The sequence below is a fragment of the Zootoca vivipara genome, chromosome 6, assembly GCF_963506605.1.
Source record: "Zootoca vivipara chromosome 6, rZooViv1.1, whole genome shotgun sequence".
In the NCBI taxonomy this organism is placed as follows: domain Eukaryota; kingdom Metazoa; phylum Chordata; class Lepidosauria; order Squamata; family Lacertidae; genus Zootoca; species Zootoca vivipara.
This window is the reverse complement of record NC_083281.1, coordinates 58,323,527-58,351,298: the sequence shown is the minus strand read 5'-3', so window position 1 is coordinate 58,351,298 and position 27,772 is coordinate 58,323,527. Positions and strand designations below refer to the sequence as shown.

The window sequence follows — 27,772 nt, the reverse complement described above, 5'->3', positions numbered from 1 at the left end:
GGCGGGGCCCGGCGCGTACCGGCGACCCCCGACTCTGTCAGTGCGAGCGAGGAGAAAGCGCAGCTGAGGCGCTCGCCCGGTTGGTCCGTCATGGCGGTCTGCGCTCGGCTCTGCGGCGTGGGCCCGGCGCGGGGCTGCCGGCGGCGGGGGGCTCAGCGGAAGGGGACGGCGGGCGACAGCAGCGAGCCAGACACGGACCCTGAGGAGGGAGGCGGCGGCGGCTGCGGGCAGGCGGCGGAGGAGGACGACGACGCTGCCGAGGAGCGCATCGAGGGGGCGGCCTTGGCCGAGAGCAGCCCTCGCGGCCGGGCTCCGCTCTCGCTCCTCGATCTCCCACCGGAGCTGCTGGTGCAGATATTCGGCTCGTTGCCCGGCACCGACCTGCCCAACCTGGCCCTCGTCTGCAGCGCCTTCAGGCGCATCCTCCGCACCGACACCATCTGGCGCCGGAGATGCAAGGAAGGTGAGCTTCCCTCCATGTGTAGGTAACAACGCGCTCCCATTTCTGAGGCGACCCGAATCCTCGCTCCCCATCTCTCCCCATCCCCTATATAGCATAGGAGTAGAAGGGGGGGTTATTCATGCCCACAGACAGATGGGCAGACCTGGATCTCTGCAAGGCTTGGTATGAAGAAGTTTAACGTGGGAGGAGGAATCAGGAATGAAGAGAGGTGATTTGGGTGGAGGAGCTGCAGAAGGGGTGCAGGTTCATGGAAGGAGGCAAAGCCTCAAAATATAGGAAAATAAGGCTTAAGTTGCAGAGAGTTGGAAGCCTTAAATCTGGTAAGTTCATTTATCTCTCACCAAACCATGGGGGCTGCGGCGGCATGGGCTGCATACACACTACGCCAGGCATAGGCAACCTCGGCCCTCCAGATGTTTTGGGACTACAACTCCCATGATCCCTATCTAATAGGACCAGTGATCAGGGATGATGGGAATTGTAGTCCCAAAACATCTGTGGGGCCGAGGTTACCTATGCCTGCACTACGCCTTTAAAGCAAATTCCACCACTCCAGAGAATCCTGAGAAGTGTAGTTAACCCCTCAGAGATATTCAATTATCAATACCCTTAACAGTCCCCAGGATTCTTATAGGGAGGAACTTTGAATGTGATTTACCATAAATATATGATATGTTCACAACCTGGGTAGATCAGATGATGACGGCAGAAGAGGATACCATGTGGCACTGGTGTTTTTGCTTGGGAAATGAATGCTGGTAGTTCAGATGGAAAAAACAGCAAAGGTTGGCTGGTGGCACCTTAAAGACAAACAACTTTCATGGGCTACAGGTGAATTCATCAGATCAAAAGCTGATAAATGCTTCTGCAACGGTAAAGCTGTTAGTTTTTAAAGTACTGCAGGAGCCTTTGCCTCTTGCAGTGCAAACAACAGGCAGAGCTATTTTTTCTGGAAGTTCTTACTATCCAGACAAAAAGGCATTCTAAAAGAAAGGGACTATCTGTATCTTGGGAAACCTATAAAACCAAGGCTTTAAAAACATCAGGGTAATTAAAGTAGAAGCAGGGCAGCTGAAATTTGCTTAAAAGACTTGAGGCATAGGAGTGCCTTGCACTGTGACCTTTCAGTACTAGAGCTTTGTTTGTTTGTTTATAGCCTAACTTGAAACTTGTGAAGGGATATTTAGAAATTATTTACTCTACCCCTTCACCAGAAGGTTGCAAGACAGTTTACAGCATAACAACTATGCAACACACAAACTTAAAAGGATAATGGAGCTGAGGCATGGAGGATTCTGCCTTGACACAGTTGATTGATTTATGACCTCCTGGTCTTTCCCTATCCTGTGATTCTTTAATTCTTGCACAGTAATGCCATTCACATCTATGTTTTGAGATTGAGCATGTCAGCAGCATGGTTCATACCTAAAAATGGGCAGCCTAAAATAGACTAGAGCGAAGAGAGCAGGAATGGAAACATAGGTGGATTTGGGAAGATTTAGTGGAAGTACAGTTAAGACAGAATTCAGGAAGTTCAGGAGAAGCTCTTCTCAAAAACACGGATCTCAAATCCTATGAGCCACTGGGAAAGAAAGTAGTCTGGAAACTTAGGCTTCAGTACAAAGTGAAGTAGACCAGAGGAAGGCTCTGCTGTATCTAGCTTGTAAACTGAGGTACAAGAAAAATTGCTGATAACAAAATACTGAGAATACTGAGTCATCCAGAAAATGGGGAGAGACTAGTTTTGACATCAACTCTTTTATAGACTGCTCTAGTAATGTAAAATGCTGCCATTTATAGAACTCCACTTCAGTCTTATGAGGTACAAATACATGTAAATCACAAACCAATGACATAAAGTAGGTCTGTACAACTGTGTCCCAGCAAGCTAAGAACAGGCCAGCAACTATGTACTGTACTGTGAACTGCTGGGTACTTGGCCATCCCCCCAATTATATATTTTTTTATTATAGGTGGCAAACAACACAAAGGAAGCTACCCTCCAGTAGCTTCAGGGCCAATCTGCCCATGAGGCAGTTTTCTCAGGGTGGCAAACTCCAGTTGCTGCCTCCTTCCCTTTGTGCCTGCTGCTGCACACCCACCCAGTGGCACAGGGTGACAGTGGGTACTCAGGTGGGTTACAACAGGCATGCAGTGGAGAAGGTGAAGGTGGCAGCATTTTCTGTTTTGCCTCTAGTGGCAAAATGTCCTGGGCTGTCCCTGGATGGGAGTCATTTGGCTTGGTGAGTTGTAAGTTGGCAAAACATGAGGCAACTATACATGTTATATACATGTTAAAGGGTCCATCCCATCAGCTTTTATTTATACGATGATTAGCCAGCAATCTTAGCTTGCTATTGGACTGAGAGGGATGAACCCAGGCATGGAGGTATCCCTTAGTAGCTCCTGTTCCTCAGTTTTCTCAAATCAGCACTTGGGATGAAGAGTGCTGCTGTGCTCACCTGGGAAATACGAGGGCCAAGATGATATTGAGAGTTCAAGGAATAGGGTGAAGTTTGTGGTATGAAGGATACATTGATGGCGTGTCATTCATGCATCTTGTACCCACACTGCTAAATTTGGGAACCCCAGCCACAATACATTTAAGGGGAGTGCTTGCCTGCTGCAATTGGTGCTCTAGTGAACATTTCCCAGCAAGATCACATCCTGCCGTGCACTTTTCGTTCCTCATCTTCATATTGCAAACGGATTCATGCCCTCTGGCCCATTAGTGAGTACCCACACCAGCTGTATCTATTGCCAGCTATGAAGTCATGCTTTTTGGCCTTGCCAAGAAGAACTTTGGGGTTGGACATCTGAGTGCAGCCAGCAACTGCATTTGGGTGAGCTGGAGATTTTGGGTACATTAAGAATGCTGTCTGCAGCTGCAAGAACTTATTTCTAATTTGTTTGATAGCCTCATTTGAGGATATTTGCCAACATTGACTCATCCTTGTGGATAGGCTTGGAACACACTTTAAATGGATTTTGCATCATGTTGCCTCAGCTTGCTGCATTCTTTCTTGTCTGGCATGATTTTGGGCAAGTGCCATCTTAGTTCCATCACAGTTATTGGGGACAATAGGGGGGTGGTATCTTTCTTTGTGCCACTGAATGTCATGGCAGTTGTACACAGAGGCCTCATCAGTTTTCTAAATTGGGTACAAAGCTCTGTTTTCCTTAAGCCTTTTCTATAGCTGGAAGGGATATTCCTGGTTGTCAAAATCTAATACAGCCCCCATCCATAAAACAGAATATCTAAATCTTCAAGGATCTCAATATCTGCCCTACCAAGACAGATTATTATCTAATAACCTGCTTGTATGGAGCTAGGAGAAAATATTCTAATTTATGGTTAAATATGGATTGTCTGTTCTTGGATATAATTTTATACCCTTTTTTTTGGAACTGATCAGCCATTTTCTTTTATGAGAAAGGCTTGGGTTTGGATTATTGTATGTTTTCCCCAATATATAAAATAATGAAGAAAGCAGCAAATGAACATAAACAGACCATGCTTGGTAGACCCAAACCACAGGTACAGCTAGAGTGTTTTGATATTACACAGTTGTTTGTAGTGGTGGAGGTGGTGTTTTTAACTTCTGGTTTGGGTTGATGTCGGAGCTAAGATGCCAGACAGTGGGATAATAGGTTTTGGGTTACTGGCATACAAGCTGCTGGGGTCAGATAAGACATGGTTGCCATCCAGTGTGGTGCATGTTTATTTATTTGTTTATTTTCCATTTAGAAACACATAAAGTATTTGAGTGTGAGATGATCAAACTCAATATTTTAGCCACAAAGAATGTGATTTTACCATCTTCACAGCCATTCAATACAGCATTTTGTATTGCTGTATTATGGCACTAATTTAAGTGCTTATAAAGAAGCAACATGTTGCAGATGCTGTCTAATTCTGCTTCTTATGACAGAATCCCATTCATGCAGGTAACATTGTCTCTGAAGCCCCCTAATTGCCTTGCAGGTGATTGATGTGGATGATTATGCAAGACGGTGGGCTTAGTGTCAGGTTTACAATCGTCACCAAGACAGAAATGTTTATTCCTTTTTCACCACCGCCCACTATTAAATGTGCCAGCATCTTATTATGGCCTTATTTTGTCCTCAGAAGGTTTCCCTCCTTTAAAACGCAAGCTCTGCCGTGTGTCAGAAATTACAAGTTTTTTTAATGGCCTTTCTCTCTTTTGGTTACAGTATCTGAAGACGTGTGCATGCACACGAAAGCTCATACCAATGACAAACTCCGTTGGTCTCTAAGGTGCTAGTGGAAAGAATTTTTAAATTTTGCTTCTCTCTTTTAATTCATCAAGAAGAGAGAGATTTCCCAAGCATGTCCAACTTATCCTGAATAGCTCAGTTGGTTAGAGTTTGGTGCTGATAACACTAAAGTTGCAGGTTTGATTCCCATATGGAACAGCCACCTATTCCTGCATTGCAGGGCATTGGACTAGATCAGGCATGTCCAACAGCTAGATCGTGATCTACCGATAGATCACTGGACGTCTGTGGTAGATCACTGGCTCCCCCCCAAAGAAGCTCAGCAAGTTTTGCTCCCCTAAAAAAGGACCTGAACCCCAAGAAACAGGGCTTTCCTTTAAAAAAAACCCTCAACAACTTATACCTGAACCCCCCAAAAAGGGGTAGATCACAGCCCGTTTGTGAGTAGATCGCAGCCTCTTGGGAGTTGGCCACCCCTGGACTAGATGATTCATAACACATGTGGGCAACTAGACCATGACAGTTGGCACTCAACACAGCAATTCCAGAGCTGCTTGGAGTACACTTGTGGGTCATGCTGGTAACTGCCTACTTTGTGTTGTCTGTGTGTTTGTTCCCTTTTACTTTTTTGGAGTTTGGGAGTAAGTAGATTCCATGATTTTTGTGGAGCTGTGGATTTCAATTCACTTTTCGGGCAAAGCTATAAATAGGTGGTACTGACTGTTCCCCCGGGCCTGGAAGCGAATTGGCGCCTCTCTCTCCTGCCTGTAGTTCAGCTTACCTTGATTAATCAACAGTTTCCAAGCTCCATTTGTTTATTTGTTTTTAAATGCTAAGTGATTTGACCTTTGTCTTTAAAGAAAGTGTCCAGGGTGTGGCAGTGAGCCCTCTTGGCAAAGTGAATAGTGGCTCGAGTTCAACAGAGGGCACTAATGGCTAACAACTTGCTTTGCAGATTCCTGTAGCTATGGAATTCAAGACAGGGTGACTGAAGGTATTAGTATTAGACTGCAGTTGAGCCAGCTGTTCCACCCTGACCGCAAGCGCTTTGCTGTTCATTGAAATGGAGGGAGGAAGCCTGGCCCACACCTGATAGCTAATAGGGAAGCCCTAGTGAGTTAGACCTTGGCACATGTAGAGTAGCTAAGCAAAGGTGTTTGCTCACACCAAGCAAGGAATTTACCCCAGGTCAGACTAGCAGTGACTTTGGATGTGTTCTGCCCATCCCATCCAAGTATGCAGTGCTCACTTTGACTTATCTGGAGCTACTTGTTGAGCAAGTACCGGTATCTCTGTGGGGCACCTGCTTGTGGCAGAGGAGGGTCTGGACTATGGCACGAGTAGTGGGTAACCTTGTCTTTTAACAGGGAGTTAGACTAAATGGTGTTTTCAGCCTTTCCTGCTAGTACAGACTTAAAGCATGGCTATTTTCTCCTATTTTGTTAATCAGGTTTTTGTCATTCAGGGAGCTCAGGAAGAGGGTAGGTGTTTCCTCTCCCAGGTCACCCAGTGAGCTTCATTGCAAAATGGGGATTTGAACCCTAATCTCCCCGGAAGATGTCCAGATTATAGTAGTGGTTTCTGTTTGTTGTTAGGAGTGTACATTTCTAGCTGCATAGAACAGCTTTAATATTTAATTTTCTCTGGTGATTTGCAGCAGCGAGAGTGGTTGTTTGTGTGTTTTAATAGCCTTAAGGATAACAGTGCAGTATTTCTCACAGAAAAACAACAGCCTATTGTAAGAAGCAAAAAGGATATTGATTTTTCTAGAGGTCTGTAGCTATATCAAATACTCTGAGTTTTTTTTACCCCAGTATCCAGTTTTTTACCCCAGTATCCAGAATAAATGACTATTATATTTGGCTTTACAGTATTCAGAGCACTTAACATACATTATCTCACTAAAACCTTACAACAATCCTGCATACGATAGTAAAAAAAAAAGTAATGGTCACCAGATTGGAAAAGGCTGCTTTAACATGTTTAAAACTGCTATGTGCCGCACATTGATTAAGGCTGGAATCCTGTACACACAGCTGGAAGTCACATTTCTCAGTTAAACTTTTGACTACTCTAAAAATAAAATGGGGCTGGGTTAACAATGCTGGTGGCCCTTGTAGCTATTGAATTATCAGAGCAAATCTGAATCATGAGAAAGCAAGACTGGCCAAGCCTGAGGACTGTTGTCTTGGCACTGGATAGCTCACTCTTGTGTAAATACAGGCTTTGTTTTTTGTTTTTTAAAATTTGGTGTGAGTTAAACGAGTAACTTTTCAGATATAAAGGTGATCTGTGTGCATTTGAGCCTATTGAGAGATCTTTGATTGGATCAGCTTCTTGGTACAATTTTTTAAAAAATTGACCTTTTCCACTTAATATTGTTCCTCTCGCCAGCCATTGCTAAGGGAACTATTCACTAATGCCCAGAGTGTTTGCCTTAACCTGCGCCCAGATCTAAAAGTCTTTTGCCCCTTATACTGGAAACCTATTTGTTGTGTTATAGTTCTGTTCAGTGTTTGAAACTCCTATTGTTCTAGGTACATTTTGCAACAGGGAATTTCATTAGTGCAAGCAGTTTCTGAGCTCTGGGCACAGTACTGCACTTAAGATTTTAGATTAAAACTGGAGAGTACAGTAGAAGGAAAGGAGGACCTTTTTCTGCCTCCCCACTTCCATCTTCTCTTTGAAGACTGAAGAAGAGACCTGCCCCTTAAGAATATTAGAGGGGTGAGCAGGGGAAGGACTACCATGTGAAAAATGAACACAATATTTTAGCTGCAATTCATTCATTTTCAGCTTTGTATTATTGTTATTTTAAAAAGTGTACCTAGACATTCCGTTGTTGCTCCCATAACCTAGATTTAAGGTGCCATTTAGCTCTTAGCTTTCATATCTCCGTTTCTGATCCAGGTTCTCTTTAAAATAGTGTGTGACAGTGTCTCTTAGGCATGTGCAAGTAAACACATCATATGGTGTGCTTTGAAATGGCTTCTGCAAGTCAGAGGCTGTGATGACTAATTTAGAAATGGGTAAACCCTCAGCCGCTGTACTTATGGATGAGCTTTGTGTCAGATCTTCGGTGTCTTATGTCTAGCAAGTGCTAGAAGTGTAAAGCTGCAGTTTAAATCTTCTACTTTAGAAGGCTGGTCTGGTTTTAACTAGTACATCTAAGGCCTGGAACAAATAGACTCTTGGTACTGGTAGACGGGCATGTGGCCTGTAGTGGCTGTGGGTGCCTTCCGTTTTGTAATTTATTTCCTCCCCCATGGTGGTTGTAGCAGTTTTGTAAATTGACCTAACTCCTGTGAATTGTTTTTCTTTTTCAAAATGACAGCAAAGGCCATTTGTGTGTGTTTATAGTTAGAAACATCCAGCAATACGCAGTGCAATGAACTGAGAGAGTGCCATTGCCGTGGCATTGCTTGGCAAGGGAGCAGGCTGCACTGTGTCCATGTTCCAAAACACTCAGGGATCCTTCATTACATGGGATTGGTGGGGACCAATCCTGCTGAATGCTTAGAATTTTGATGCTGGGGGTTAGAAATGTGATCACGCACACACACCCAACAAGTCCTGTTTAAATTTACTGTAAAGAGCAGCTGCCACAATTTGTTCCCTTAGAAGTCAAGTGCACCTCACTAGCCACATGTTGTGGCCTAACATTCTCATCCCTTGCCACGCCATGATTTTGTTTTGTTTTTTGCAAATCTTGGCAGCCATAGTAAAACAAGACATAAGTCATATACACATGGAGGCCTGGTCAGTAGCACGGCGGGGAGGGCAGAGTCTGTTCCAAATGCACTGGTATGCCATTAATGTCATTTTATAGAAGTGTAAATGGAAGCTGAATAACCCAAACAGCTTTAAAAGCCTTTTTCCCCCAATGAGTTTTATTAAGTTTCAATATTTTTAATATATACAATCAAAATGCAATTTCATCTTTTCTCTTTCTTTTTATCAACTTCCCACCCTGTTTTCCTGTTCTTTTGCATTTCCTTATCTTATTAGTTTCCCCAATTTTTCTTTTGGTACCTCTTGATTTGAGATACCTATCAAAAAGGCTTCAGGGTGTTTAACAAAATTCATTTTAAACATTTTTTTCAATTCATTGTATATCATTTCCCAATATTTTTTAATGCATTTGCATTCCCACCACATATGATAAAATGTTCCTCCATCCATTCTTCCATTGAACACTCATCATTAGATTCTCTTAATTTTGCTGTTAATTTTGCCGGTTCTGCATAGTCCATTATCTTACTTATCCATTCTTCTTTGGTTGGAACGTCTTCTGTTTCTGTGCATATAGAATCCTAGCTGCTGATAAACAACTTTAACATTTTTTGGGATTTCTGCCCCTATGGTTCCTAACAGAAATGTTTCGGGCTTTTTTTATATACTCATTTTAAACATCTTTTTTATTTTAACATGTATCACTTCCCAAAATACCTTCGCTTTCTTGCAAGTGCACCAGATAGGGAAAAAATCCATCTACCTGTTTACACTTTCAGCAATTATTAGGAAACATTTTTTAAAGTGAATTTATATTCTGGATTTAAAACAACAAATATGGCTGCTTGGGCAGAGATTGAAAAACACATGGAGATGATGGGCTTTTTGTTACTTTTTGACTGTATTCTAGAGCTGATAGTGCCAGTGTAATTAAAAATCAAGGTGGAAGCTTGCAAGGGCTTTCTTAAGTGGAAGCTCCAAGGATTCTAATGGAAAAGGCTGCTGGACATTCTTACCTCTGGACAGCAGATAGTATGACCTGACCTATTTAATTGCAGAATACGGTGTCTGCGAGAACCTGCGAAAGCTGGAGATCACAGGAGTGTCCTGTCGAGATGTATATGCCAAACGTAAGTGTCAAGCACTTGGGATCCTTTCTGAGTTTCATTGTTGAAAGTGAATTTGTAAGTGAATTTTTAACTTGAGCAACTCAATGGTCTAGCAATACAATAGCAGAGCTGTGTGTCAACCTCAGTGTTTCTCTTATCTGTAAATCCATATTGAGCTTAGTTCATTTAGCACTTACATGCACTCCAGAAATTTCAAGATTTAGAACAGCATTACCTCTGTTTCCCATCTCTCTAAACTTACTGTATATACTCGAGTATAAGCCGACCCGAATATAAGCCAAAGCACCTAATTTTACCTAAAAAAAACCTGGGAAAACTTATTGACTCGAGTATAAGCCAAGGGTGGGAAATGCAGCAGCTACTGGTAAATTTCAAAAATAAAAATAAATACCGTCCTATGCCTTTCCCAGCTGTCGGCGGCAGGGTGGGAGGAGAAGCAGCGAGGAAGGATCCCTTCCTCGCTGCTTCTCCCTCCCCGCCGCCTCACACAGAGCAGGCATAGGACAGGGGTTCAGAGAGTCACAGTGCAGCGCTTCTCCAAACCCCCGGTCCTATGCCTTTCTCTGCCGCCGCCCGCCTCACATGAGTATAACCCGAGGATGACTTTTTCAGCACATTTTTGGTGCTGAAAAAGTAGGCTTATACTCGAATATATAGGGTAAATACATTTTTTAAAGGCATCAGCACTCTGTGTGACTCTTTTATACATGAGTGTTTATGATTAGCAGGCTTAGCAGCTCCCCATTCCCCAGTGATGTGTAAGTCTGGTGCTTCTATTGTATTTACTGTCTGGAGGATAAATCCTTGAATATCCCCACCCCCACCCCTGCAACTGGTAACATGAGCTGAAGGAGTCAATCCCATGAGCCATATTTTGCTGATTTAAAGAGAATTCCTTAAAAGAATTTCCTGTTATTTCAGATATTTTTTTAAAAAAACAAACAAACCCTGCAAGAGATTATCCCCGATGCCCCTTATTTCAGACCAGCCTCTCCAACCCTCCATTTCTACAATAGTATCCCAAGTTTGAAAACATCTGGTGGTGTGGTGGTAAGAAGAGGTGGTAAAAAGAGGACCAGTGTTCTCATACTCACCCTGCTGTGTCTGCTCAGGTATAAACCCACGAGTGAAATCAGGGCGTTTTATGAAAATCCTTCCCGACTACGAGCACATGGAATACAGAGATGTTTACACCTGCCGTATGTACCTTCTGTTGGCAAATGTTTTTTGCGCTGTGTTAGCATGGAGTGTGCCTGCTTCACCACTTAATCGACAATCTAAGCTTCCCAGAGCCATTTGGGGGACGGATATGTTTTGAGAGCAGCGGGTGCCAAATCCAGCAGACTAAGAAACAATGCTAACCACCACTGCTATGTCAAGGTATAAGAGTAACGAGTTCTAGAAACAAATAAGGTGCCGGGTAGCAGTAGCTGCGGGTCTCTGGAGCTATATAAGTGCATTGAGGAGCAGATGGCACTGTCTTGAGGGTGGATAGAATTTGGGTAGAGCCTTGTAGTCCCAAGGCAGAGTTTTGTATCAACACTAGGGGAAGGGGATGACACCCAGGAAGATGAAATGTTGGCATCTCAAAAGAAACAGCTGGAAAGTTGAGGTTTTCAGGAAGCATCAAGTTAGGAGCTGTTTGATAGAATTACATGCCAGGTTATTGCATGAGCAGGTAAGATATAGTAGGAGCCTTTTCTGAGCAGTGAAAAAGGAGTCTTGCTGCTGATTTTGACCTTCTCCCTACCTTGCACAATTGAGAGAAGACCTGGCCTGTCTCCCAAACCCCCTTTCCTTGCCAGGGGATGGGACCAGAAGTAAGAGCCTACCTAAGTAACTAAGCCACTATCTGAGGACCCCTGACGGGGAAGTCCCTCCCAGTTGCTTCCTGGCTGTAGCAAGAGATTCTGGGTACTGCTGTCTTTAAGCCAAGTGAGAAAACTTCTTGCTTCTGATCAGGTCTCCAATAGTTCAGAGGAAAGAGCCATTACCTCTGGTGTGATACCCTTTTGAATTGGATCCCAAAGCAGTTCCTTCCTGACAAAGCTGCCATCCTAAAAAGAGATTCAAGGGGATGTAGAACTCAGGGTTCTCTAGAGCAGCAGAGAAAGCTCTGGGAAATTGTGACACCCATGCTGGGAAGTCAGAAACTTATGGTCTTCCCATGTAAGTCCCACCCTTCCATTTCAGCAAGGGTGGCAGTCCCTAAAACATAAACTGGAATTCCGAAATTGAATCCCAACCTGTTAATTTGCCTCCCCTGTTCTAGTGGAAACAGTGTACGGTAGCTTTTTTTTTGCCAAAGAACAGAAGAAGAAAAATTATGTAGCAGCAACTCTTGGTAAGCTGCTTTCATTCAGTGAGTTCTTCATTGAGTAATCTGGTTCTTGTGTGAGTCTGATTGGAAAATAAATCAGTGGGTTTTTGAGAGTCGCTGCTGATGCATTCATTTTGGTCCAAAATGGATCTTGAGGCTGCTTATTACATATTCAGCTCTGTAAAATAATAGTGAAAGGAAAGAAGCACAGTCTAAACAGTCTGGAGATTTTAGACACTGAAATAGAAACTTTATTTTATGAAAACAGCTCCTTCCGTGTTGGGTAGCTGCTCAGAAATCCACATTCTATTCAGATGCTTCACACTGCTCCATCCATATGATGCTCACATGCTTCTAGGTCATGGGTTGCCTCAAAATGCCAATTAACCCCCAGGAAGAATTGTCTGTGGTTTTGCTTTGGGTAACGAAGAGTTGCAAGCTGGACAACTATTTAACATACACAGCTGCCCCCAGAGTAGAAATGCAATGTTGGAAAAGGCTGCGTCTCTGGAATTGTTGCCTCTTAAAGAAATAAACACTGCCAATAAGATTGAAATGCAGAGGGACAGATGTGCTCTTGTACAAGGTCCCATTTAGAAGTACACAAGGTCCTAACCCTTTATTCTGCCATTTATCCCCCTGACCACATTTATTTTATTTTTATTTTGCCTTGCCTTGCCTTAAAGGTAAAGGTAAAGGGACCCCTGACCATTAGGTCCAGTCGCGGTCGACTCTGGGGTTGCGGCACTCATCTTGCTTTACTGGCTGAGGGAGCCGGTGTACAGCTTCCGGATCATGTGGCCAGCATGACTAAGCCGCTTCTGGCGAACCAGAGCAGCACACGGAAATGCTGTTTACCTTCCCACCGGAGCGGTACCTATTCATCTACTTGCACTTTGATGTGCTTTCGAACTGCTACGTTGGCAGGAGCAGGGGCCGAGCAACGGGAGCTCAGCCCATCATGGGGATTCGAACCGCCGACCATCTGATTGGCTAGCGCTAGGTTCTGTGGTTTAGACCACACCACCACCTGCATCCCTTACCTTGCCTTATTTATTAAATTTGTATGCCGCCCTATACTCGTAGGTCTCAGGGCAGTTACAACTTAAAATCACAATTTACAAACACAAAATATATAATAAGAACAAAAACAGCCCAATAACACCCCCACTCCGCAACACATTTTAAAAGGGCATTGTATGTTAGCTAAAAGCCTGGTTAAAGAGGAATGTTTTTGGCTGGTGCCTAAAGGTGTATAATGAAGACACCAGACAAACCTTTCTGGGGAGAGCATTCCATAAATGAGAAGCAACTGCAGAAAAGGCCCATTCTCGTGGTGCCACCTTCTGGACCTCTCGTGGAGGAGGCACCCAAATGAGGGCCTCAGAAGATGATTTCAGAGTCCAGGTAGGTTCTTATGGATATAGGTGGTCCTTGAGGTACTGCGGTCCTGAGCTGTTTAAGGCTCTATAGGTATAATTGCAAAAGTATATCTGAAACTTGGGTTGTTAGGTCTGTGTGAAGCAGATTCCTGACATTGGCTGAGCTAAAGTTTTGTGTCAAGGTACCACCTTTGCATGCCAAAGGGACCAGGTTCAAATCCTGCCATATCAGTAAAAAAAAAAAGATTAGGAAAGCATATGAGGGCAAGACCTCTGCCAGACGCAGCTGCCAGTCAGAGTGGACAACAATGAACTAGATGGGAAAACAGTTTGACCTGGTATAAGGCAACTTCCTATGTTTCTATGAATGGGAGCTATTCCAATGGCACAGTGGGCTTTTTACATTATGACATAAGCTAAACTGCTGTGTGCATGACAGGAACATACAGTGGTACCTCTACTTATGAATTTAATGCGTTCCGAACACACATTTGTAAGTCGAAAAAAATTGCAAGTCGAATCCCATAGGAATGCATTGGGAGAAAAAATTCGTAAGTCGAAGCAACCCTATCTAAAAATTCGTAAGTAGAAAAAATCCTATCTAAACCGCATCCAAGATGGCGGACGGAGCTCCATTTGTAAGTAGAAAAATTCGTAAGTAGAGTTATTTGTAAGTAGAGGTACCACTGTATTTGGAATGCTGTTTTCTGAGGTGAGCCTGCTTTTGGCTTGAGGATAGCCTCTGAACTGGGATATAAAGCAGGTAGGCTTTACTGGGAACCTGTGGCAACCTTGTCCTGTGAGGGCCTTGAGAAGCAATGGGACGGATGAGCTTGGGTGTGCTACAGGAGACTCTTTTTGGTGTTCCTCTGGCTTAGTGGCTGACTTACATGGGTAGTTTTTGATTTCTTTAAAAATGCTAAGGCTCAGTCTTGCTTAGTTCCCCCTAATCCCAGCCGTATGGGGATATGAACTATGCTGACTCAGTGGGTGGCATCCAGTAGTAACTCTGCCGAGAATAGACCAGTTGAAGTTAATAGACATGACTAACTTAGGTTCATTAGTTTCAGTGGGTCTTCTCTGAGTAGACTTACAGTCCAGTGACTCTTCAGTTGCACTTCCTGCAAGGAATTAGAAAGTGAGGCTAGTCACCATTCAGAAATATAGGAAGTTGCCTTATACCAAATCAGATCATTAGTCTCACCTATTACAGTCTACACCAATTGGCAGTGGTTCTTCAGGGTTTCCCCGCTCTACCTGGAGATGAACCTAGTATCTTTTGCATGCAAAGTGGATGCTTTACAGCAGTTGGGGCCTGCCTCTGTTTGACTAATGAGCATTCCAGATGCTAGAAGTAAAGCTTTTAGTATTTGACAGCGGCTTCTTCCAGCTTGGGAATCCCAAATAAAAACAGAAAGAAGTGCCTTGCCCAGATGATTGCTGACCTATTGAAACAGTGCTCATCAAAATAATGCATTGTCTCATTCACTTTAATATTTTTATTTTGAAATTATGCTTCTGATTTCCACAGCTACAACTGTGTTCTGTCCTGTGTTCAGCTGCATAATAGCCCCAGATAACCCCTTCCTTTTTAACTCCATTCTGCTGTGAGTGGGAGAGTTTCAGTGAAATGTCTCAAAAGTGGTATGTTTGCGTGACTTAACATATTGTCTTGAGCAAACCCTCTCTGTGAGGATTGTCAGTTTTCTTAGAAAGCAGCTCATAAACATCCCTTTGGTGAAAGCCTTTTCCTTCGTAGAGGCCTCCTTTGCAAAGAGCATGATGGCATTAAATGTCCCCTTTTTTTGACCAAGGCACTGCTTGTTAACACCCTGGCCTCTTTAATGCAGAATATGTTTCTGATGACTGCAGTGGTGGTGAAAGAGCCTTCTCTACCTTTTTTACTTTTACTTTAGTGAGATTTCTCCCTTGGTGAAAGCATAGTTTGAAGGCCCTTTTGAACCCTAAGGGAGGGAGCCCATTTCCTCTTCTCAATGTTGGCTCTGTGTGGAGCCTCCCCCAGCTTGCAGGACAGGGAGGTGAGAGATGATTTGGGCAAGGATCAAGTGCCCAACACCCTTCTCCTTGCCCTCTGAGACATGGCTGAGAGCGGAAGAGCAGCAGTCGGCACCACTGAAGAGGGCAGTGCTACAAGCTGTGAATCTGAGGCAAAGAGAGGGAAAAGCAGGAAGGGCACCCCCAGGTTCTCTCTCCCATTGCCAGAGCTGAAGAAGCCAAAGGAGGGGCTAAAAAAGAAAAGTGTGAAGTTGGGAAATCCAGGATCATATCTTTGGATGACTTAAAAGTAGTGGTAGGGGAAGGGGCTCAGATAGGTAAAGGCAGGAGCACAGTGGGAGGGGCTGTTCCCTGATCAAACACCCCTCCCCCCCAACTGATATTTGCCATACTGAAGAGAAAATTGTGTATTTGTCTCTTACACACCCAGCAAAATTATTAGCAGAGGGAAGGGTTAACCAGGGGGATGGGCTTTAAGATAGGCTCTTCCCTACCGCTACACTCCGCTGCTCTGATCCAGTTTGTTCCCTAAGCTGCTTCTCAGTTTTGATTTTAAATTGAGAGATACACCTTTGTTATCTCTGAGATTCCCATTACAGTTGAAGGGAGGTCTTGACTGTCCTGCAGTCCTTCCTCTTCCCTGTGATTTGCAGAAGTAGAATAAATTGTACGAAATGAGTAGAATAGGTGCAAGGGGTTCTTTAATTTGCATGATACACACAGGGCATAGAATCTTGGTGTCTGGATTTATTGCCAAGTACACACAGCCCTCCTGTACAGGGAGCTCTTTGACACCAATGAAACTCTCCCTTTGCTTCAGTATTTCCCCTCCCTTTAGCTTTCTGTGTGCCATTTGATTATCTCTTGCTTTTTCTTCAATTCTCCAGTGCTCCACAGATACCGGCACATCTTGGGACTCTGGCAGCCAGACATCGGACCGTATGGGGGGCTGTTGAACGTAGTGGTGAGTAGAGGCTCTGCCATGTTGCATAGAGCAGGGGTTTGTTCAAGGTGCTACAGTGACTGAAAAGAAAGCAGGTTTTGACTCTCTTTACTTTGTCTGTGACAGGTAGATGGCTTGTTCATTATTGGCTGGATGTACTTGCCCCCACATGACCCTCATGTGGATGATCCAATGAGAGTCAAGCCGCTCTTCAGGATCCACTTAATGGAAAGAAAGAGTGCCACAGTGGAGTGCATGTATGGCCACAAGGGACCCCACAGTGGGCATATTCAGGTGAGCAAAAAAAATTAAGGTCTTCTATGCAAGGGTAATTTTTAGCCTATTTGTAGGTCTGTTTTCATTGAGGATTTATGCCCTGTAATGCTTAATACTGCTGTTTAATATGTACAGATTGTGAAAAAGGATGAGTTTTCAACAAAGTGCAACCAGACGGATCACCACCGAATGTCAGGAGGAAGGCAAGAGGTAGGCCCTGTGTAATGAAGATATCCTGAGCTGCTTGTCAGCCTGTTGGATGATTGCTACTTTAAAGCAGGGGTTGTCAACTTGTTGTGGCCCTCCATATAGTGTACTCTAACGCCCATTAACCCCAGCAGGGGTAGGATTCAGGGTTTCTTGTGCAAACTTCCCATGGCTTAGATTTCTTCCCCCAGCACCTGGAAGCCAAAGGTCACTTGTTGATTCAACCGTCAGCTGCTGTCCAGGTGCTTTAACGCCATTCAGTGTGGTCTGTGCTTTGCATTGCTAGCCAGGGAGTGACTTATAGCTCCCTTGAGTTGGGTTCTTAAAGAACTGAAACTTTTATTGCTCTGGCCAGGATCCACAGGATTGTGCAGCTAACAGAAAGCTATGTTCCATGTGCATTTCTCCCCATACTGCCTGGCAAACAACTTTCAAAGCTTATGGGAGAAATGCACATGGAACATAACTCTCTGTTTGCAAGGAGTGGTGGTGGTATCCCTTGTCCCCACCTCATTTAATATTATAAGGCTGCTTCTGAAAATGGAGCAGAGGAATGAGGGAGAGATTGCACACAACCTCTGGTGTGACCTTTGGGCACTCCTGTTTAAAATAGAGAAGGGAGGAAAATGCTGTTCCACCTTTCCCAAGAAAACCTTGAGATGAAGGTTACAAGAGGAGGGAGACCTGCTAGAAGACGAGCTTCCGATGTCTTCTTTGTATAAACATTGTTGATGTAATCACTGAAAACCTGGCCATTAGCAAAGGTTACCACCAGCAACTGTTAATCTGAGATAGGGCTTTTTCAGCATATGTGGTAATCTAGTGCCACTGGGAAGGAAGTTAGCTCACAGAATGTTTTATTTCAGTCTTTATTGCACATGTGCAGGCCTAGGCATGTGCACAGGCACACAGAGAGGCTTGATGAATTAGGCTCTGTTGCCCTGTATCGATTAGGGAGGAAGAGACAGTTATCTGGGGTTGGGGATTAAAGTCACGATTGGCAATGCAGAGTTAATGCTGAAATGTTGCTGCTGTGCTCTGGCATGAATATGCCTTATGATTGAGCAGCTCATTGTCAAGCAAGCAGGGCTGGGAATTTGTGGGGGTGGGGTGAGAAATCCTCTTCCACGGCTGACAAGTAATGCTGTCTGCAACAAGATCATTAGGATGAATTGTAACACTAAAATGACACCATGCTTGCAGAAGCAGATTCTTTTTTATTCTTCCATCTTAAAGCAAATGCTTGAAACAAAGCTTTGGAAATGTGTGTAAGAGATGGGTCCTCCACAGTCCAGTGTTTTCTACTGTGACTCCACATGATGTTGTCATTCTTTTGAAAGCACTGTGTGCCTTTTCCTCCACCTGTCTGTTCCACCACCTGAAACATAGAAAATCGAACAAACAAACAAAACTGTTGGGGCAAGGGATTCATTTACAATAGTCTGGAAGATCTTCTGTGGTTTCACAGTCAACAAACAATGACCTTAAGAGGGCTTGTGTCTGGAAGCACCCAGTTATTGTGTTTAAATGAGTGAAATCATTCTGCCTTTGGCTCTGCAAACAGATCAGTTTATGGATCATTTGTTTGGAATTATAGAATTTGTAGTCCAGTAACAGGAAGGGGCATTTAATGGGTGAGCAGCTTGATGAAATCAGAGGAAAACAATTGTCTCTTGTCCATATCTACCTGTGCTTTCTTATTGGAGGAAGGGGTCCCAGGCAATTACAACTCATTGACTTTGCTTCTCTCTTTGGGGTGCTGTTGTAGGAGTTCCGGACATGGCTGCGAGAGGAGTGGGGGCGGACTCTGGAAGACATCTTCCATGAGCACATGCAAGAGCTCATCTTGATGAAGTTCATCTATACCAGTCAATATGAGTAAGGGGCAGGGAAGGACCCTTCTTTCCTCCTCCTGCTTCTGCAGTCAAAAAGAGAGAGGGAAAATCTGTATTTTTAGAATAAATTGTTCAAGTAAAGCAGTACAGTTGAAAATTCCCCAAACAGTGATAACATTTGAAAGGGAAGGGGTGCACTATCTAGGTGTGGTTGCTTTTTGCTTTAGAGAACAGTGGAGACTTACGATGCCTTTGTAATCATCGTACAGTGGTACCTCGACTTACGAGTGCCTTCCAAAGGTTTCGACTTCCGAAGTCCGCTAACCTGGAAGTATTTTCGTCGCACGCGTGTTCTGCGCATGCACAGAAGCGGGGCGCGCGGTCTGTGCAAAGTGCAAAATTGCGCTTTGCACATGCGCAAAATGGATGCTTCGACTTCCAAAGGTTTCGACTTCCAAAGAGCGCCGCGGAACGGATCACCTTCGGAAGTCGAGGTACCACTGTAATTCCTTCTAATTCCTTCTAGTCCCAATGTTCTGGTTTACATGCCATTGTTTATGTACCCTAAACAGCACCATCCATTCACAAGATCAGGAGGTATCAGCAGACTTGGGCGAGCCCAAAGGTTTGCAGAAGTATTATTATCATTATTATTACCTCACCTTTTTACCTAGTGGGACTCAAGGCAGATTTATTTTACAGATAAAAATAAATGCTAGAACCATGATTGGGGTTGTTTTGGCAAATTCTGTTCCCCAAAGTCTATTTTCAAAAGCTGTAGATGCCTTTGGCAAGAACTGGAATGGTGCAAGGGAATGGAGACCATAACAGTGAGGAATGGAGGGAGCTGATGGGTCTTGAGTCTAAGAAATAGTAGCTATGGTGGGTACAGAGGGAAGGCCAAAGGTGTGCAGCAACATGGTTTTCAATCATCTCCCTACCAGAAGCTCATCTGCTAATTTGAGTCCCTTTCAGATCCTGCTCACGCATGGCACAGTTGCATTCAACATGCAAGAGAGCTAGAGTTTTTATTTTTGAAGGCATCATTGCTTTTAAAACAGGGAAGGTGATCTAGTCAGATGCCAAACTGTATGCCTTATCAGTGATTCAGAGATTTCACCAAACAGGTTGTGGCCTTCCTGCATTATATCAAGCTGTGGGTTTTTTGTTTCTTTTTAATATTCCAGCAACTGCTTGACATACAGACGCATCTACCTCCCTCCACGGAGTGCCATTGATCTCATCAAGCCAGGCCTTTTCAAGGGGACATATGGGAGCCATGGTCTTGAAATAGTCATGCTCAGCTTCCATGGAAAAAAGGCCAAAGGAACTAAAATCACAGTGAGCATCTGGCTTTCTCTGTTCAAGTATGTATTGTCATTGTTGCCATGCCAATCAAAATGATCAAGGGAATGGAGCAACTCCCATTTGAGGAAAAGGGTTGCATCGTTTGGGAGTTTTTAGTTGAGGAAAAAGTGAGTAAGAGGTGGCAAGATAGAAGTTTATAAAATTATGTACAGCATGGGAAAAGTGGAGCCTTTCTCCCTCTCATAACACTAGAGCTTGTAGACATTCAATGAAGCTGGATGTTTGAAGATTCAGGACAAATAACAGAAGTATTTTCTTCACACAGCGCATAATTGAACTATGGAACTTGCTCCCACTGGAGGCAGTGATGGCTACCAACTTGGATGTCTTTAAAAGAGAATTAGACAAAATCATGAAGGATAAGGCTGTCAGTGGCTTCAAGCCACGACTATGTTCTGCCTCTATAGTCAAAGGCAATAAAGCTTCAGAATGCTAATTGCTGGAAACCGCAGGAAGGGAGAGTACTCTTGTGCTTGGGTCCTGTTTAAAAGTTTCTCACAGGCATCAGGTTGATCACTATGAGAACAGGATTAGATGGGCCATTGTCCTGTTCCAGCAGGAACTTCTTATGTTCCTATGGTGTAGCCTCATAGAAAGTGATTTGTAAATGAACTGAAATAATATGGTGTTGAGGGAATAGATAGATCACTGCCTGTTCCACTTACCCATTCCTATTCTGCCTGTGATCAAGAAGGTTGTATAGAGCAGAACAAATATATGGTTATTCTTATGGTGTGGATCCCTCCATGCGAAGAAACACAAAACATTTCAACCAGGAATCCTTGCTTCTGAGCTGGCAATAAACATGACCAGCTTATATGCATATAGACAGTGTGCTTGTGTGTCTTGCTTAGAGTCACTTGCAGAATTTGGGATTGTGTTCAACTTTTTATTGGTTAGGGGCTTGGAAAGAAGAACTGAAGGAAGTCCAAACAAAATAAAAAAATTCCTTCCAGTAGCACCTTAGAGACCAACTAAGTTTGACATTGGTATGAGCTTTCGTCCAGTAAGCGTGCAAGAGAGGAGCAGCCAATAGCATCTGGCTGTTCGTGTATAAGCCCCACCCACTCCTCAATAAAACACTCATCCCTGGGTCTGTTAATCTGTTTCCAATTTGGGGTTTGGGACGAATGCATACCCATACCCATCATAAGGGCAAGAGAACAGAGTTCGAAGAGTTTTATTTATTTACTTTTATATCGCACCTCAAGGTGGCTTACAGTACATGGCTCTCTTCCCTCCCTCTCCATTTTAACCTTGCAACAATCGTGTGAGGTAGCATAGACCAAGAAACTGAATCTATGACTGCCCCAAGGTTATACAGTGTGCTTCAGGGCGGAGTGGAGATTTTTATGCTGGCTTCCGAAGTCCTAGATCACAACTAAACACTACGTCACACCAGCTATCAAAGAGTAAACAAATAGTACAGCTTCTTAGACTAGCAGAGCAAAGGAAGTGGGCAAGACCTACTGAAAGTGATGAACATAGTGGAGAAGAGAGATTTGCTAGTACCACAATATACAGGCAAGGCAAGGCAAGGCAAGGCACAGTGGTTCAGGAGGTGTTCTGTTTCAAATAAGGGCCTGGGGAAGGGAATGGGATGGAGTCAGTGGTCATTAGCATTCATAGCAAAGTCATTCCGCTCTCTTTCCTTCCTGCCTATCCTCCAGGGTGACCCTAACATCCCAGCTGGCCAGCAGACAGTGGAGATTGACCTGGCGCATCCCATCCAGCTGCCTGATATTGAAAACCTGAGCAATTTCAGTGAACTCTCCCGCATTGTCCTGGAAGTGCAGGAGCAGGTGCGGCGAGAGCAGCAGCAGCAGGAGGAGGAGGGTGGCCTCCAAAAGGAGCACCAGCCGCAGGCCCAGGAAGAGGAGGAGGAGGAGGAGCCACAGCCAGGCCCCTCTCGGCAGGAAGCAGGCAGAGGAGCCGAAGGCCCTGCAACTGAAGAGGGAGCCATGGCCCAGGACTCTCCCCCAGCCTCATGCCCTTTTGTGCTGCCTGGTGGCATTGCATCCAGGAATGAGGATTACCCCCGGACCTGCAGAGCATGGTAAATATGAAAAGCCAAGAGTTGTGTTTCAAGGGGCATCCCTGGAGGATGTGGAGCAAATTGCCCATGAATATCCTTTGGGATTCTGTTCAGTTCAACCAGACCCAATATTTTATGAAGTATTTGCTCCCAGAAAATAAAATATTCTCTCCCCCCCTCCCCATTTATTTAATTCAATGTATGACAGAAACTCCAGGGCGTAAGCATTTTCTTTTTATTATTAAGATTTCTGTCCTTCCCTTTAAAAAGAAATTTTACCCAAAGTGACTTAATAATGCCTTCATAGAGAATTCCTAAGCTCTGCCAGTTCATAAAATACGATAAAAGCATTACCAGATCATAACATTATAACACCAGAAAATAACAAAGCAATAATAAAGCACAATTTAAAAAATATATTTTTTAAAAAATCAGGTGGAAATGAAAACTGTTTAATGCAGCAAATACAATATTATTGAAAATAGAGAAAGAAACACAAAATAACCCCACCTCCAGCCCTTTCCAGGAGATTCAATCCTTCCAAGAAAAGAACTGCTGCTCTATCAGGGTGTGAAGTAGGGAGGAGCTTCTGGTTGGAGCTATTAGCATATATTGGATTAATGCTTTTTAGAGGAGACAGGGAACTTGAAACTCTGGAAGTCACATGTCATAGGCTTCGCAAGGGCATGTTAATTCTTGGAAATGTCTGTGTCAACATGGAGGCCAGGTAACCTCGCAGTTCTGTTTGATGGGGCAAGGTGTGTGCCTGGATTTCCCTGTGGAAGGTATATCACAGCATCCTTTATTTTCTTTTGTTCTTAGTTTCTACGGCACAGGGCTCATAGCTGGGCATGGCTTCACCAGCCCTGAGCGAACCCCCGGCGTCTTTGTCTTGTTTGATGACGACCGTTTTGGCTTCATCTGGCTGGAGCTGCAGTCGTTTAGTCTCTACAGCCGCATCAAGGACTCCTTCCAGAACGCAGGTGCTCCCTCGCAGGAGGCTTTCGACGAAATGTTGAAGAACATCCAGTTACTTACATCATGATGGCGGCTTCTTCTGGCAGCTGGAAGGGGGGGGATCACGTTTTCCATCTTGAGGGGCAAAGCACTCATCCTTGGAGCCACGAGAACTTGAGACAGCCAGCACTTCTCAAGGAGGCCTTTTTACCAAAATGAAAACACACACACACGCAGCTTAACACACAAATGAAACTTCCACAGTATATTATGCATAGTTTGCAACATAGGTCTGTGTATTTGGAGGACAGCTGGCCAAGGCAGTAGCAGCTTAGCATGCTTGCTTTTCCTTTCCTGCCCCCCTGAAGTTTAGTGCTTGAATGGGGACAAACCAAAGCCAGCACTTTGCAGGCAGTGTAAATAATTTTGTGTGTGTGTGTGTTTTACATGAGCCGCTGCTGCTCGGTATCCTCCCTGAGCCAGGAAGCTGTTCTCCAACATGGCTCTGCAGCCCAGGGCTTATTTTCTGAACATGCCTCTCTCACTTAAGAATCATGTTAAAAATTGTGATCTGTGGGTAACTGCCACGAGACCCAGATGTTAATATGCCCCTTTGCTTCTCTCCAGGAAGCTTTCCTTTAAATGTGAGAGTTCTGACTGGGCAACTCTGTCTGTGTGAGTGGGGTATGCGGGGAAAGGGAGAGAGACCATGCAACAAACACAGCCTGGTTGCCTCTTTCCTAACCTTTTCGCAGGCTCCTTTGCATTCCTTTCTTTTCCACCTGCTGTAGCAGGAAATTAGAGTCGGCAAAGAGACCTCTGGAGCAGTTGAGTAGGAGGTACCCTTGCTGTATATTCTCTTATTTCCCCCCATGTCTCTGAGCCCATCATTTGACTTGGATAAGAACTTTACAGCATTATGTGGCTGCAGATTCAGCCCTGTTGATATGATGATGATTATTATTTATTTTATTTCTTGAAAAATTAAGTTCCACAACACACTAGATGCTCTCTCCTGTTTTCTCCCTTCCCATGCTGTTCAGCCACTGTGCCTCTTGTGTGGGGGTTTGACACTGGTGCCCAGGCCTCCTTTTCCCGCTGCTCAGCATTTGCTGAAGGAGTAGATCCTCAGAAAAGCTGCTGGGGTTTTGTTGACAGGAATCAAGATGGCTGCCGCCTTTGGGCACTTGTAAGTGGGTCCTGCCAAGTTCTGGCCTTACTTGGGCCCAAGCCACCTATTCTTGGGAGATGTAACGTTTCTCCCTTCATGCCATGTATGCACTACAAAATGCAACCAATACCCGGTGCCCTCATTCCGGTTTGCACCCTTTACAAGCCTTATGAGAAGCTGTGTGATTCTCGTGCAATTCTAGGATTTGTTCTGTAATTTCCCTTTACTCTACCTAGGGATCCTTCATGGGAACAACCTCCTTTTAAGCAGCTGGAGCTTGCAAATATATGTCTAATTTGCAGAATCTTTGTATTTCTCGCTTTCTTTCTCCTTTGCCCTCTGGCCCACCGTTACAGTTTTGGAAAGCTTTCCAGCTCTTCTTCACACCCATCCTCTGCAAAATACTCAAGTCCTTCAGCCACCTGGAAGGGAAGCTGGGAAAGAAGAATGACCGACCACCATATTCCCATGAAATCGCCATGGAGAGTGTCCAAAACGGACAGCTCAGACCTTGAAGGAGCAATACATCAACCATTGCACTCGCTTACCACACCACATTTCATGCAACTTCTTCTGGAGTCCTCTTGGGTATCTTTGGAAGATGCTCCAGCAGAAATCCCTTTGGTACCCCCAATCATAGCATTGCAGAAACTATAACATGAACAACAAAAATTATCTTTCCGTGCCCATTGTTGATGTTTATCCACTGGGAGCGAAGAATCTGCTCTTTGCTTTTTTGCAGCATTGTAATCACTGTATATAATGCATGTCTCTAGTTACTGTAGCATTACAAAGGGAGAATTGTCATCTTTCTGTATGAGCAAGGAGTGTGGTTGGGCAGGTCTGACATAGCCCTTTCTTGGGGGAGATGCTTCTTCATTTTCTACAGCACCAACAGCAATAAATCCATTATTTGTAGTATCAGGGTCTCAAAGCTACACTGCAGCCAGATTTAAACCCATGAATTCAATCCATTGATGAGAAGAGGATGAAAGGGAGGTTGAGGTCTGGACTGTGGGGGGTGGGTGGGGTTGTCGCAAGTTGTAAGGAGAGAAGACAAAGCCAGATCTTGCTGGAAACAGGTAAAAGCCTTCATCGACCATGCATGAAGCAGGTAGCCACGTCTGGGGAAACACAAGAGGAAAGTGAAAATGCATGGAAGGAGAGCCTCAAGGGACAAGGCTAGAATTCTTGAGATCTTCATATCAGTGCAGAAGGGAATCTGCATGCAGATTAGAGACTGCTGAACATGCAGGTTGGCTGCAAGAAGTTTTTATATACTCTGTGCAGGCTCGGTAGGAAGCAGGCATTGGCTGTAGAGCCAGAAACAGGTGCTCTGGGAGGGCGTAGGAAAGAAACCTCTGTCTTCTGCCATAGGCTGAATTGCCCACGGGGCCGTCGTTTCTTGTAAACTTTCTTCACGCTTTTTCAACATTCTGTTCTCCACACTTGTTTAGAGGTTTGCTTGTACAAAAGGAACAGGACTGGGTAATGTGAAGCACAAGACCAGATTACCAGGAGGTGTGGAAATGATTTGCTTGAAACCAGAAAGTGTCTTCCAAACTTTGTAGCAGAAATACAATAATTGGTTGCATTTCAGCAAGTTGTACAAGTGGTGAGGAAGGTCTGTGTGTGTGTGTTTTTTGCTTGCTTACTTGCCTCCCGCAGCTGCCCTGTTAATTCACATTATAAATGAGCTCCAGTCTTGATTAAGGATTGTTAATGATGTGTTGCAGTTGTGCTGTTATTGATCAACCCAGGCGTGACTACTAAGCTGCTCTTACAGTATGTGTGGCAGTTGGCGTCTTGACTCCTCAGTCCTTGCCTGAACCTTTTGCAAATGGAGCAATTTACGTAGCTTGGTCTTTCTGTGAGAGCTGATGAGTGGATAAAGGAGGCTGATTCTGCAGTTTCACATGCCAGGAAGTGAGAGGGAGCATACAGCCCCATATAGCTAGGCCCACAGGTGGGTCAGTTGGGACCATGAGCTAGCAACAATAAAAAAAGTGAAAATCAGATGTAATGTTTATCTTTGTCAAAAGGGTACAATGAGAGCAGGGGGTGCTAAATCCTTTCTCTTCATTGATTTTTTGGAAAGTAACTCACTTCTGTAGCCCACCCCTGACTATCACCTCTGGATTTGGCCACGGGTGGGAGTAGGTAAGTTGGTGGAGGAAAGGGGTAACTTTGTTCCATTTTGGACTGCCACTCCTGCTACTCCTGCTCCCATTGGACTCATTTGTTCTAGCAGGGCCATGGCCAGCCACACTCTCATATAGGTTTTTGGGCCCAGAGTGCTCAGCTGGCTGTGACTGCTGTCAAAATAGGAAAATATTCCTCAAACTGGCCTTGGCCATGGGAATCTGCCTTAAGCGGAATCTGACCATTGATCTACTGAGCCTAGTAATGTGAAAGAGAATTTTATTCAAGCATTTGGGCAGAAGGGAAGGCCGTTTCCCAGCCCTCCTACCTGAAGTCATTTTACTGGAGGTTGCCTGAGAGTGTAGTCACGGCATCTTCTGTATGCAGAGCAGGCACCTTCCCCCTGAATCATGGCCAGTTTCCCTATTAATTACTATTTTTATTCACTTATCAGATTAGTATGGTAGGGGCAGTTTATGAGAGGGCTCAGTGTTTGTTTACAGCTGTGTGTGGAGACGTGTGTGCATGCTTGCAACTCTCTGTGGTGCAGCATCAACAGGAGGCAGGTTTGGCTTTCCCCACACTATCACATTGTCCTCCAGGTACAACACTCTTTTGCACTGACATGGGCTGAAGACTGAATCTGCTCCCTGCCCCCAGCTGATCCCAGCCATGCAGAATTTTGCCTGCTTCTCCCTGCCTTGCCCAGGTCTGGCCTGTGTTGTTTCCTAGTCACAACAGAATGTTGGCAGCTGCCTCTTCTGCACAATGCCCACCTGTGTCCTTGACACATTGCAGAGTACCGTAATAGAAGAGGCAAGACACAGGTCCCTGCCCCGAGGACCTCACAGTTATGCTTGAGTAGGCAAGGGAAGTGACACACAAATGAGGTACAAGCGCAGCAGGAGAGGAATACAGTAGATGCCATGATGCAGTTAAGTAACTTCAGGCTCTGGACTTCGTGGGGGCACTTTAGATAGCAGGGTATATTGTTCTGCTCAGCCCTGCTGCATTTGGGGGCCCTCCTGCCCCAGAACCCTGCTCGTTACTGAACACATGCAGATTACAGTCATAGATGTTCAGGCTTTGTTTCAGTTACTAATTAGTCCTAGATCTTGTTTCAGGCACTTTTCTGTAGGTAGTCCTTCAGCTGCCTATACTAATAGATGCTGTTGTTTTATCCCCTTTGAAAATGGCCATTGCTCTAAAGCAGCTGGCGCTTCAACCTCCTGAGGCCACAGCTGTTTCTGTGCTGAATGTGTGCAAGGGGGTTCATTTTGCCATAGGCTGTGGCATGGTGTAGTGTGCCTGCTGGAGTTAGCGGGGCCTTGTGTGTGTGTGTGTGTGTGTGTGTGTGTGTGTGTGTGTGTGTGTGTGACCCATGCCCTTGGTACTTATTGGTCAGCCTGGAGGATTCTGCAGCTCTCTGTGCAGAGGTTGATGTGCCAAGGAGCCTCCCTACTCTGGGCGGGCGAATGGAAGAATATTGAAAACTTCTTTCTCATCCCTTCCAGCCATGTACAAAAAGTTGGGCCTGGCACCTTATCCTCTAGGGG

General features: G+C 44.5%; 1 protein-coding gene across 3 annotated transcripts; it reads left to right on the top strand.

Annotated features, from left to right (window-relative positions):
• FBXO31 (F-box protein 31) lies at positions 1–27,568 on the top strand. Of its 3 annotated transcripts, XM_035117502.2 has the most exons (10): positions 2–463; positions 9,493–9,564; positions 10,677–10,763; positions 16,170–16,246; positions 16,352–16,519; positions 16,637–16,711; positions 18,477–18,586; positions 19,731–19,884; positions 21,582–21,967; positions 22,769–27,568. In XM_035117502.2, the coding sequence occupies exons 1-10, from the start codon at positions 91–93 to the stop codon at positions 22,989–22,991; spliced, it is 1,725 nt and encodes a 574-aa protein (XP_034973393.2). In that variant the 5' UTR covers positions 2–90; the 3' UTR covers positions 22,992–27,568. The 3 variants fall into 3 exon arrangements, with proteins under 3 accessions (XP_034973394.2, XP_034973393.2, XP_060132015.1); XM_035117503.2 differs by lacking the exon at positions 10,677–10,763 and having other exon boundaries at positions 1–463; XM_060276032.1 differs by lacking the exons at positions 2–463; positions 10,677–10,763 and adding an exon at positions 481–6,183 and having other exon boundaries at positions 22,769–26,314.
• Positions 27,569–27,772: the final 204 nt, after the last annotated feature.